The sequence below is a fragment of the Oncorhynchus nerka genome, linkage group LG22 (assembly GCF_034236695.1).
Source record: "Oncorhynchus nerka isolate Pitt River linkage group LG22, Oner_Uvic_2.0, whole genome shotgun sequence".
Classification (NCBI taxonomy): Eukaryota; Metazoa; Chordata; class Actinopteri; order Salmoniformes; family Salmonidae; genus Oncorhynchus; species Oncorhynchus nerka.
The window spans coordinates 98,704,407-98,717,350 of NC_088417.1; the positions used below are offsets into that span (position 1 = coordinate 98,704,407).

Here is a 12,944-nt window from a genome sequence, read left to right on the forward strand (position 1 = left end):
GGAAAAGTCAAGGCGTCTGAATAGTTTCCGAATGCACTGTATTTACATATTGTGGAGTTGAGAACCTCAGCTAGGTACAGACAGGTATGACAGAAGTGAAAAGGGCACTCAAACAAACGCGTACGGTGTTTAACTAGCTTGTTTTAGCTAGCTAGACAGTCAAGATACGGTTGTGCTACCGGTGGGTTCCCGGTGGCGCAGCGGTCTAAGGCTCTGCATCTCAGTGCTAGAGGCGTCACTACAGACCCTGATTCGATTCCCGGGCTGTATCACAACCGGCCATGATTGGGAGTCGCATAGGGCGGCGCACACTTGGCCCAGCGTCGTCCGGGATAGGGGAGGGTTTGTCCGGGGGTTAGGCCGTCATTGTAAAATAAGAATTGGTTCTTAACCGACTTAACCTAGTTAAATAAAGGTTAAATAAAATAATTTAAACAAGTATGCAAGCTAACTAGCCACACCGGTCTGATGAAACACTTGACACATGATTTCAGCATTGTATAGTAGCTAGCTACATAACGTCACCCAATGAGTTTACCTGCAGTTTTCGTTACCTTCTCCGCCATATCCATATAGAAATTATATAAAATCTGTATATTTTTATGAATTACTAGCTAGGTAATAATAATAGTGAAATAAACCGGCCTTCGCTTCTCCCGTTGGTTTGTGAGCGCTCGTATGATTAACTGCGCATGCAACTTCCGAAAAGGTCGGGAACGTTGATTGGTTACAGTGTGCAGTAAATTGAACGCGGATTGGTTCACAGTTCCTGACCGTCATTGTAGTCACGCCCTGACATGATGAAAGGACCATATCTGGTGTGTTGGACTGTAGAGATGTTGGACAGATGTATATGGAGCTAATAGAGGATGAGGCTATATATGATTCATGCATATTTAATTCAATCCATTACATCGTGCATATATTGTTGCAAAATCCATTTGAACCCATTAATGTCCATACATTAATTACATAAAAAATTTTCTTTGGTATACTTCCCGTAGGAAAAAAAAAGATTGCAGTTTCAAAACTGCTCTCGACTGTTGTATTTTAGAAGCAGTAATTGCTGAAATGCAGTTACACAACACTCTGCCTGCAATATTTTTTTTTTTGGGCTGTTCTCAGAGCTACTGATGGGTACATCTGAATAATCAAATCAAATCAAATCAAATTTATTTATATAGCCCTTCGTACATCAGCTGATATCTCAAAGTGCTGTACAGAAACCCAGCCTAAAACCCCAAACAGCAAGCAATGCAGGTGTAGAAGCACGGTGGCTAGGAAAAACTCCCTAGAAAAGGCTAAAACCTAGGCAGAAACCTAGAGAGGAACCAGGCTATGTGGGGTGGCCAGTCCTCTTCTGGCTGTGCCGGGTGGAGATTATAACAGAACATGGCCAAGATGTTCAAATGTTCATAAATGACCAGCATGATCGAATAATAATAAGGCAGAACAGTTGAAACTGGAGCAGCAGCACGGCCAGGTGGACTGGGGACAGCAAGGAGTCATCATGTCAGGTAGTCCTGAGGCATGGTCCTAGGCCTCAGGTCCTCCGAGAGAGAGAAAGAAAGAGAGAATGAGAGAATTAGAGAGAGCACACTTAAATTCACACAGGACACCGAATAGGACAGGAGAAGTACTCCAGATATAACAAACTGACCCTAGCCCCCCGACACATAAACTACTGCAGCATAAATACTGGAGGCTGAGACAGGATGGGTCAGGAGACACTGTGGCCCCATCCGAGGACACCCCCGGACAGGGCCAAGCAGGAAGGATATAACCCCACCCACTTTGCCAAAGCACAGCCCCCACACCACTAGAGGGATATCTTCAACCACCAACTTACCATCCTGAGACAAGGCTGAGTATAGCCCACAAAGATCTCCGCCACGGCACAACCCAAGGGGGGGGGGGGGGGGGCAACCCAGACAGGATGACCACATCAGTGACTCAATCCACTCAGGTGACGCACCCCTCCCAGGGACGTTATGAGAGAGCCCCAATAAGCCAGTGACTCAGCCCCTGTAATAGGGTTAGAGGCAGAGAATCCCAGTGGAAAGAGGGGAACCGGCCAGGCAGAGACAGCAAGGGTTGCTCCAGAGGCTTTCCGTTCACCATCCCACTCCTGGGTCAGACTACACTCAATCATAGGACCCACTGAAGAGATTAGTCTTCAGTAAAGACTTAAAGGTTGAGACCGAGTTTGCGTCTCTGACATGGGTAGGCAGACCGTTCCATAAAAAATGGAGCTCTATAGGAGAAAGCCCTGCCTCCAGCTGTTTGCTTAGAAATTATAGGGACAATTAGGAGGCCTGCGTCTTGTGACCGTAGCGTACGTGTAGGTATGTACGGCAGGACCAAATCAGAGAGATAGGTAGGAGCAAGCACATGTAATGCTTTGTAGGTTAGCAGTAAAACCTTGAAATCAAGCCCTTGCTTTGACAGGAAGCCAGTGTAGGGAGGCTAGTACTGGAGTAATATGATCAAATGTTTTGGTCTGGCCATTCTTTGATAACGCGCCCTGCTATTCCATCTGGCCCGGCAGCCTTGTGACTGTTAACCTGTTTAATGGTTTTACTCACATCGGCTGTCAGGGTTCCTCCTGGTCACCAGAGGGCGACAGAGACCGCCCTAGAAACTTTTATCGTGTCTTATTATTTCTCGATTGTAGGTGAAATAGGTGTGGTTTCTGTGGTCATTTACAGATGCTTGAATTGTTTACTGTGTGAGTTTTCAAGACTCTCTCTTACTAACATCAAGGCGGTGGCCCGTTCCTGTAGGTTCATGCTCTACAACATCCGCAGAGTACGACCCTGCCTCACACAGGAAGCGGCGCAGGTCCTAACCAGGCACTTGTCATCTCCCGTCTGGATTACTGCAACTCGCTGTTGGCTGGGCTCCCTGCCTGTGCCATTAAACCCCTACAACTCATCCAGAACGCCGCAGCCCGTCTGGTGTTCAACCTTCCCAAGTTCTCTCACGTCACCCCGCTCCTCCGCTCTCTCCACTGGCTTCCAGTTGAAGCTCGCATCCGCTACAAGACCATGGTGCTTGCCTACGGAGCTGTGAGGGGAACGGCACCTCAGTACCTCCAGGCTCTGATCAGGCCCTACACCCAAACAAGGGCACTGCGTTCATCCACCTCTGGCCTGCTCGCCTCCCTACCACTGAGGAAGTACAGTTCCCGCTCAGCCCAGTCAAAACTGTTCGCTGCTCTGGCCCCCCAATGGTGGAACAAACTCCCTCACGACGCCAGGACAGCGGAGTCAATCACCACCTTCCGGAGACACCTGAAACCCCACCTCTTTAAGGAATACCTAGGATAGGATAAAGTAATCCCTCTCACCCCCTTAAAAGATTTAGATGCACTACTGTTCCACTGGATGTCATAAGGTGAATGCACCAATTTGTAAGACGCTCTGGATAAGAGCGTCTGCTAAATGACTTAAATGTAAATGTTAAATGTTAGTGTTTTATTGTTTTTGTTTTGTTTATTGTTTTATTGTTTTTCTCCTAGGTGTACCGTGTTCTCAGTAAAGTATTTATGTTTATCCTTAACCATTGATGTCTGGTCTCTTCTCCTCCACCTGGGTCTAATCCTCATATCGGCCAGAGAGAGACATCACAAAGTCATCCGGGAACAGGGGCTTTCACGCAAGACCCAGTGGTTGTATTCCTCGATGTGAGCATCACAGTCGGTACTCGAAAGACAGTCTTGTAGCCTCGTGTTTGCTTTATCGAACCACTTCTGTATTGAGCTACATCCTGTTTGAGCAGGAAAATAGTTCATAGGTCAGAATTGCCAAAGGGAGGCTGAGGGAGCTCCTCATTGTTTTTTGTAGGTAGTCTAAAAGTGGTTTAGAGTTCGAGTGGTGGTGTGTGTGTGTGTGTGTGTTCGTGTGTGTGTGTGTGTGTGTGCGTGCGTGTGTGTGTGTGTGTGTTCGTGAGTGTGTGTGTTTGTGTGTGTGTGTGTGTGTGTGTGTGAGTGCGTGCGTGTGTGTGTGTGTGTGTGTTCGTGAGTGTGTGTGTGCGTGCGTGAGTGTGTGTGTTCGTGAGTGTGTGTGTGTGTGTGTGTGTGTGTGTGTGTGTGTGTGTGTGTGTGTGTGTGTGTGTGTGTGTGTGTGTGTGTGTGTGTGTTGTGTGTGTGTGTGTGTGTGTGTGTGTGTGTGTGTGTGTGTGTGTGTGTGTGAGAGTGCGTGTGTGTGTGTGTGTGTGTGAGTGTGTGTGTGTGTGTGTGTGTGTGCGCGTGCGTGTGTTCGTGAGTGTGTGTGTGTGTGAAAATGTTTTTTAAGTCTCCCTCCAGTTAGTCTTTGCCCACCAGAGATGCTGCCTCGAGTTTGTTTATGGCCCCATACTTTTCATTGAATGGCAACATGGTGTTGGCTTGAGGAGGAATGTTTACATGGTGTTGGGAGGGATGTTAACGTGATGTTGGGAGGGATGTTAACGTGGTGTTGGTAGGGATGTTAACGTGGTGTTGGGAGGGATGGTTACGTGGTGTTGGGAGGGATGTTAACGTGGTGTTGGGAGGGATGTTTACATGGTGTTGGGAGGGATGTTAACGTGGTGTTGGGAGGGATGGTTACATGGTGTTGGGAGGGATGTTAACGTGGTGTTGGGAGGGATGTTAACGTAGTGTTGGGAGGGATGGTTACATGGTGTTGGGAGGGATGTTAACGTGGTGTTGGGAGGGATGTTAACGTGGTGTTGGGAGGGATGTTAACGTGGTGTTGGGAGGGATGGTTATGTGGTGTTGGGAGGGATGTTAACGTGGTGTTGGGAGGGATGGTTACGTGGTGCTGGGAGGGATGTTAACATGGTGTTGGGAGGGATGTTAACGTGGTGTTGGGAGGGATGTTTACGTGGTGTTGGGAGGGATGGTTACGTGGTGTTGGGAGGGATGGTTACGTGGTGTTGGGAGGGATGGTTACGTGGGGTTTGGAGGGATGGTTACGTGGTGTTGGGAGGGATGTTAACGTGGTGTTGGGAGGGATGTTAACGTGGTGTTGGGAGGGATGGTTACGTGGTGTTGGGAGGGATGGTTACGTGGTGTTGGGAGGGATGGTTATGTGGTGTTGGGAGGGATGGTTACATGGTGTTGGGAGGGATGGTTACGTGGTGTTGGGAGGGATGGTTACGTGGTGTTGGGAGGGATGTTAAACGTGGTGTTGGGAGGGATGGTTACATGGTGTTGGGAGGGATGTTAACGTGGTGTTGGGAGGGATGGTTACGTGGTGTTGGGAGGGATGGTTACGTGCTGTTGGGAGGGATGTTAACGTGGTGTTGGGAGGGATGGTTACGTGGTGTTGGGAGGGATGGTTACGTGGTGTTGGGAGGGATGGTTACGTGGTGTTGGGAGGGATGGTTACGTGGTGTTGGGAGGGATGGTTACGTGGTGTTGGCTTGAGGAGGGATGGTTACGTGGTGTTGGGAGGGATGGTTACGTGGTGTTGGGAGGGATGGTTACGTGGTGTTGGGAGGGATGGTTACGTGGTGTTGGGAGGGATGGTTACGTGGTGTTGGGAGGGATGTTTACGTGGTATTGGCTTGTGGAGGGATGTTTACGTGGTGTTGGTAGGGATGGTTACGTGGTGTTGGGAGGGATGGTTACATGGTGTTGGGAGGGATGTTAAACGTGGTGTTGGGAGGGATGGTTACATGGTGTTGGGAGGGATGGTTACGTGGTGTTGGGAGGGATGGTTACGTGGTGTTGGGAGGGATGTTAACGTGGTGTTGGGAGGGATGTTAACGTGGTGTTGGGAGGGATGGTTACGTGGTGTTGGCTTGTGGAGGGATGGTTACATGGTGTTGGGAGAGATGGTTACGTGGTGTTGGGAGGGATGGTTACGTGGTGTTGGGAGGGATGGTTACGTGGTGTTTGGAGGGATGGTTACGTGGTGTTGGGAGGGATGTTAACGTGGTGTTGGGAGGGATGTTAACGTGGTGTTGGGAGGGATGGTTACGTGGTGTTGGGAGGGATGGTTACGTGGTGTTGGGAGGGATGGTTACGTGGTGTTGGGAGGGATGGTTACGTGGTGTTGGGAGGGATGTTAACGTGGTGTTGGGAGGGATGGTTACGTGGTGTTGGCTTGTGGACGGATGGTTACGTGGTGTTGGGAGGGATGGTTATGTGGTGTTGGCTTGAGGAGGGATGGTTACGTGGTGTTGGGAGGGATGTTTACATGGTGTTGGGAGGGATGTTAACGTGGTCTTGGGAGGGATGGTTACGTGGTGTTGGCTTGAGGAGGGACGGTTACGTGGTGTTGGCTTGAGGAGGGATGGTTACGTGGTGTTGGGTGGGATGTTTACGTGATGTTGGGAGGGATGGTTACGTGGTGTTGGCTTGAGGAGGGATGTTTACGTGGTGTTGGGTGGGATGTTTACGTGGTGTTGTAGAGGGATGGTTGCGTGGTGTTGGGAGGGATGGTTACATGGTGTTGGGAGGGATGGTTACATGGTGTTGGGAGGGATGGTTACGTGGTGTTGGGAGGGATGGTTACGTGGTGTTGGGAGGGATGGTTACGTGGTGTTGGGAGGGATGGTTACATGGTGTTGGCTTGTGGAGGGATGTTTACGTGGTGTTGGTAGGGATGATTATGTGGTGTTGGGAGGGATGTTTACGTGGTGTTGGGAGGGATGGTTACGTGGTGTTGGGAGGGATGGTTACGTGGTGTTGGGAGGGATGGTTACGTGGGGTTTGGAGGGATGGTTACGTGGTGTTGGGAGGGATGTTAACGTGGTGTTGGGAGGGATGTTAACGTGGTGTTGGGAGGGATGGTTACGTGGTGTTGGGAGGGATGGTTACGTGGTGTTGGGAGGGATGGTTATGTGGTGTTGGGAGGGATGGTTACGTGGTGTTGGCTTGAGGATGGATGGTTACGTGGTGTTGGGAGGGATGGTTACGTGGTGTTGGGAGGGATGGTTACATGGTGTTGGGAGGGATGGTTATGTGGTGTTGGGAGGGATGGTTACGTGGTGTTGGCTTGAGGAGGGATGGTTACGTGGTGTTGGGAGGGATGGTTACGTGGTGTTGGGAGGGATGGTTACATGGTGTTGGGAGGGATGGTTATGTGGTGTTGGGAGGGATGGTTACGTGGTGTTGGCTTGAGGAGGGATGGTTACGTGGTGTTGGGAGGGATGGTTACGTGGTGTTGGGAGGGATGGTTACGTGGTGTTGGGAGGGATGGTTACGTGGTGTTGGGAGGGATGGTTACGTGGTGTTGGCTTGAGGAGGGATGGTAACGTGGTGTTGGGAGGGATGGTTACGTGGTGTTGGGAGGGATGGTTACGTGGTGTTGGCTTGAGGAGGGATGGTAACGTGGTGTTGGGAGGGATGGTTACGTGGTGTTGGCTTGAGGAGGGATGGTAACGTGGTGTTGGGAGGGATGGTTACGTGGTGTTGGGAGGGATGGTTACGTGGTGTTGGCTTGAGGAGGGATGGTAACGTGGTGTTGGGAGGGATGGTTACGTGGTGTTGGGAGGGATGGTTACGTGGTGTTGGGAGGGATGGTTACGTGGTGTTGGGAGGGATGGTTACATGGTGTTGGGAGGGATGGTTACGTGGTGTTGGGAGGGATGTTAACGTGGTGTTGGGAGGGATGTTAACGTGGTGTTGGCTTGAGGAGGGATGGTTACGTGGTGTTGGGAGGGATGGTTACGTGGTGTTGGGAGGGATGGTTACGTGGTGTTGGGAGGGATGGTTACGTGGTGTTGGGAGGGATGGTTACGTGGTGTTGGGAGGGATGGTTACGTGGTGTTGGGAGGGATGGTTACGTGGTGTTGGGAGGGATGTTAACGTGGTGTTGGGAGGGATGGTTACGTGGTGTTGGGAGGGATGTTTACGTGGTGTTGGGAGGGATGGTTACGTGGTGTTGGCTTGAGGAGGGATGGTTATGTGGTGTTGGGAGGAATGGTTACGTGGTGTTGGGAGGGATGGTTACGTGGTGTTGGGAGGGATGGTTACATGGTGTTGGGAGGGATGGTTACGTGGTGTTGGGAGGGATGTTTACGTGGTATTGGCTTGTGGAGGGATGTTTACGTGGTGTTGGTAGGGATGTTAACGTGGTGTTGGGAGGGATGGTTACGTGGTGTTGGGAGGGATGTTTAGTCTCATTTTTAGTCAGATTTTAGTCTCATCTGACCAATGGCTTTTTTTCTGGCCCCTCTTCCGTAAAGCCCAGCTCTGGGGTATGTGTATGGCTTAAAGTGGTCCTATGGACAGCTCCTCCAATCTCCACTGTGGAGCTGTGCAGCTCCTTCAGGGTTATCTTTGATCTCTTTGTTGCCTCTCTGATTAATGCCCTCCTTGCCTGGTCTGTGAGTTTTGGTGGGCGGCCCTCTCTTGGCAGGTTTGTGGTGGTGCCATATTCTTTCCAATTTATAATAATGGATTTAATGGTGCTCCGTGGGGATGTTCAATGTTCCGGATATTTTTTTATAACCCAACCCTGATCTGTTCTTCTCCACAACTTTGTCTCTGAACTGTTTGGAGAGCTCTTTGGTCTTCATGGTGCCGCTTGCTTGGCAGACTCTCTGAACTGTTTGGAGAGCTCTTTGGTCTTCATGGTGCCGCTTGCTTGGCAGACTCTCTGAACTGTTTGGAGAGCTCTTTGGTCTTCATGGTGCCGCTTGCTTGGCAGACTCTCTGAACTGTTTGGAGAGCTCTTTGGTCTTCATGGTGCCGCTTGCTTGGCAGACTCTCTGAACTGTTTGGAGAGCTCTTTGGTCTTCATTGTGCCGCTTGCTTGGCAGACTCTCTGAACTGTTTGGAGAGCTCTTTGGTCTTCATGGTGCCGCTTGCTTGGCAGACTCTTGGGCCTTTCAGAACAGGTGTGTATATATATATACTGAGATCATGTGACAAATTGTGACACTTAGATTGCACACAGGTTGACTTTATTGAATTAATTATGTGACTTCTGAAGGTAATTGGTTGCACCAGATATTATTTAGGGGCTTCATAGCGAAGGGGGTGAATACATCTGTACACACGATTTTTCTGTTTTTAATTTATTTATTTTTACATTTTGAAACAAGTTATTTTTTTCATTTATAATTTATATGCACTCACCATTTATTATAATAATTTTTTTAAACAACCTTTTTTTCATTTCACTTCAACAATTTGGACTATTTTGTTCCATTACATGAAATCCAAATAAAAAATATATACAAATTATTGGTTGTAATGCAACAAAATAGGAAAAATGCCAAGGGGGATGAATACTTGTGCAAGGCACTGTATATACGGTCTCACAATTGACAATGCTTGTCAGAGCAAAAACCAAGCTATGAGGTCGAAAGAATTGTCGTAGAGCTCGGAGACAGGATTGAGCCGAGGTACAGACCTGGGAGAGGGTACCAAAAAATGTCTGCAGCATTGATGAAACTCCCCAAATACAGGTGTGCCAAGCTTGTAGCGTCATACCCAAGAAGAATTGAGGCTGTAATCACTGCCAAAGGTGCTTCGACAAAGTACTGAGTAAAGGATCTGAATACTTATGTAAATGAGTATTTCCATTTTTTTTGGTACACATTTTCTAAAATATCTAAACCTGTTTCTGCTTTGTCATTTTGGGGTATAGTGTGTACATCTTATGAGTGGGTGGGAATTTTAAAAAATCAATTTTATAATAAGGCTGTAAGGTAACAAAATGTGGAAAAAGTCAAGGGGTCTGAATTCTTTCTGAATGCACTGTACATACAGAGTGTACAAAACATTAGGAACACCTTCCTAATATTGAGTTGCACCCCCTTTTGCCCTCAGAACAGCCTCAATTCATTGGGGTATGGAGTCTACAATGTGTCAGAAGCGTTCCACAGGGATGCTGGTCCACGTAGACTCCAATGCTTCCCACAGTTGTGTCAAGTTGACTGGATGTCCTTTGGGTGGTGGCACATCCTTGATACACACGGGAAACTTTTGAGCGTGAAAAAACCCAGCAGCGTTGCACTTCTTGACACAAACCGGTGTGCCTGGCACCTACTACTATACCCCGTTCAAAGACACAAAAATATTTTGTCTTGCCCATTCACCCTCTGAATTGCAAACATACAAAACATTTATTTATAGTGGTGTGGGGGCTGTGCTTTGGCAAAGAGGGTGGGGTTATATCCTTCCTGTTTGGCCCTGTCCGGGGGTGTCCTCGGATGGGGCCACAGTGTCTCCTGACCCCTCCTGTCTCAGCCTCCAGTATTTATGCTGCAGTAGTTTATGTGTCGGGGGGCTAGGGTCAGTTTGTTATATCTGGAGTACTTCTCCTGTCCTATTCGGTGTCCTGTGTGAATCTAAGTGTGCGTTCTCTAATTCTCTCCTTCTCTCTTTCTTTCTTTCTCTCTCTCGGAGGACCTGAGCCCTAGGACCATGCCCCAGGACTACCTGACATGATGACTCCTTGCTGTCCCCAGTCCACCTGGCCATGCTGCTGTTCCAGTTTCAACTGACCTGAGCCCTAGGACCATGCCCCAGGACTACCTGACATGATGACTCCTTGCTGTCCCCAGTCCACCTGGCCATGCTGCTGCTCCAGTTTCAACTGTTCTGCCTTATTATTATTCGACCATGCTGGTCATTTATGAACATTTGAACATCTTGGCCATGTTCTGTTATAATCTCCACCCGGCACAGCCAGAAGAGGACTGGCCACCCCACATAGCCTGGTTCCTCTCTAGGTTTCTTCCTAGGTTTTGGCCTTTCTAGGGAGTTTTTCCTAGCCACCGTGCTTCTACACCTGCATTGCTTGCTGTTTGGGGTTTTAGGTTGGGTTTCTGTACAGCACTTTGAGATATCAGCTGATGTACGAAGGGCAAGTGTCTTCACGGACATTTTCAATCTCTCCTAGTCCCAGTCTGTAATCCCAACATGTTTCAAGCTGACCACCATTGTCCCTGTTCCCAAGAGCTCCAAGATGACCTGGCTAAATAACCCCTGTAGCACTCACATCTGTAATGACAAAGTGCTTTTAAAGGCTGGCCATGACACACATCAACACCATCATCCCAGACATCCTGGACCCACTCCAATTCACATATCCCGCCCCAAGAAATCCACAGATGACGCAATCTCAATTGCATTTCAGCCTGCCCTCTCCCATCTGGATAAGAGGGGAAATAACTATGTGAGAATGCTGTTCGTTGACACCATCGTTCAACACCATAGTCCCCTCCGAAACTCATCACCAAGCTGGGGACCCTGGGACTGGACACCTCCCTCTGCAACTGGATCCTGGACTTCCTGACGGGACGGCCCCAGGTATTGAGGATAGGCAATAACACCAACACCTACGGCATGCTGACCCTCAACACGGGGTCCCCTCAAGGGTGTGTGCTCAGTCCCCTCCTGTAGTCCCTGTTCACCCACGACTGCGTGGCCACGCACGACCCGAACACCATCATCAAGTTTGCTGACGACATGACAGTGGTATGCCTGGTCTCCGACTGCGATGAGACAGTCTACAGGGAGGAGGAGGTCAGAGATTTGGCAGTGTGGTACCATGACAACAACCTCTCCCTCAAAGTCAGTAAGACCAAGCAGCTGATCGTGAACTCCAGGAGAAAGAGGGGAGAGCATTCTCCCATCCATATTTGCGGGGGCTGTAGTGGGGTGGGTCAAGAGCTTCAAGTTCATTGGCGTCCACATCACTAAGGACTTAACACGGTCCACACACACCCGTACAGTCATGAAAATGGCACAACAGCGCCTCTTCGACAGTCAGGAGGATAAAAATAATTTTGGCCCCCGAATCCACAAAAAGTCTTACATCCTCGAGAGCATGTTGAATGGCTGCTTTACTGCTTGGTAGGGACAGCCCAGTACATCACTGGGGCCAAACAATTGCTCAAGACTCAAGCCAACCAAGCCATAGACTGTTCACTCTGCGACCATCCAGGAAACGGTACCGGAGCATCGGCTCTCGGACCAATAGGCAGCTTCCACCCACAAGCCACAAGACTGATAAATAGTTCATTAATGTTTATCTGGACTATCTGCACTGACCCTATCCTGGATCAGACTCTACGCACCCTCACAAAACTATATATACGGTACCAGTCAAAAGATTGGATACATCTTCTCATTCCAGGGTTTTTCTATGACTATGAAACTATGAAATAACACATATGGAGTCATGTAGTAACCAAAAAAATGTTTTCTTCAAAAATGTTGATGACAGATTTTAACGTTGAAGAATCTAAAATCTAAATATATATTTTGATTTGTTTAACACATTTTTTTGGTTACTACATGACTCCATATCTGTTATTTCATAGTTTTGATGTCTTCACTATTATTCTATAATGTAGAAAATAGTGAAAATAAAGAAAAAACCCTTGAATGAGTAGGTATGTCCAAACTTTTGACTGGTACTGTACACACTATATACAGTATACACACTACACTGACACGCCCACACAAAAACCCCACACATTACATACTCACACACACGCATACTGACAACACAAACACACATTCAAACATTGAGCTGGTACTGGTACTTCCTGTATATAGCTCCACATTGATCTGGTACTTCCTGTATATAGCTCCACATTGATCTGTTACTCCCTGTATATAGCTCCACATTGATCTGGTACTTCCTGTATATAGCTCCACATTGATCTGTTACTCCCTGTATATAGCTCCACATTGATCTGGTACTCCCTGTATATAGCTCCACATTGATCTGGTACTCCCTGTATATAGCTCCACATTGACTTGGTACTCCCTGTATATAGCTCCACATTGATCTGGTACTGGTACTCCCTGTATATAGCTCCACATTGATCTGTTACTCCCTGTATATAGCTCCACATTGATCTGGTACTCCCTGTATATAGCTCCACATTGATCTGGTACTCCCTGTATATAGCTCCACATTGATCTGGTACTCCCTGTATATAGCTCCACATTGATCTGGTACTCCCTGTATATAGCTCCACATTGATCT

At 48.3% G+C, this 12,944-nt stretch overlaps 1 protein-coding gene across 1 annotated transcript in view; it reads right to left on the reverse strand.

Annotated features, from left to right (window-relative positions):
• Nucleotides 1-693, reverse strand: part of LOC115126334 (asparagine--tRNA ligase, cytoplasmic-like) — a 33,920-nt gene extending 33,227 nt beyond the window's left edge. The window contains exon 1 of the mRNA XM_065007637.1: nt 539-693. Coding sequence (XP_064863709.1) covers nt 539-572 — 34 coding nt within the window. The 5' untranslated portion in view covers nt 573-693. The remainder of the gene's footprint in view (nt 1-538) is intronic.
• Nucleotides 694-12,944: the final 12,251 nt, after the last annotated feature.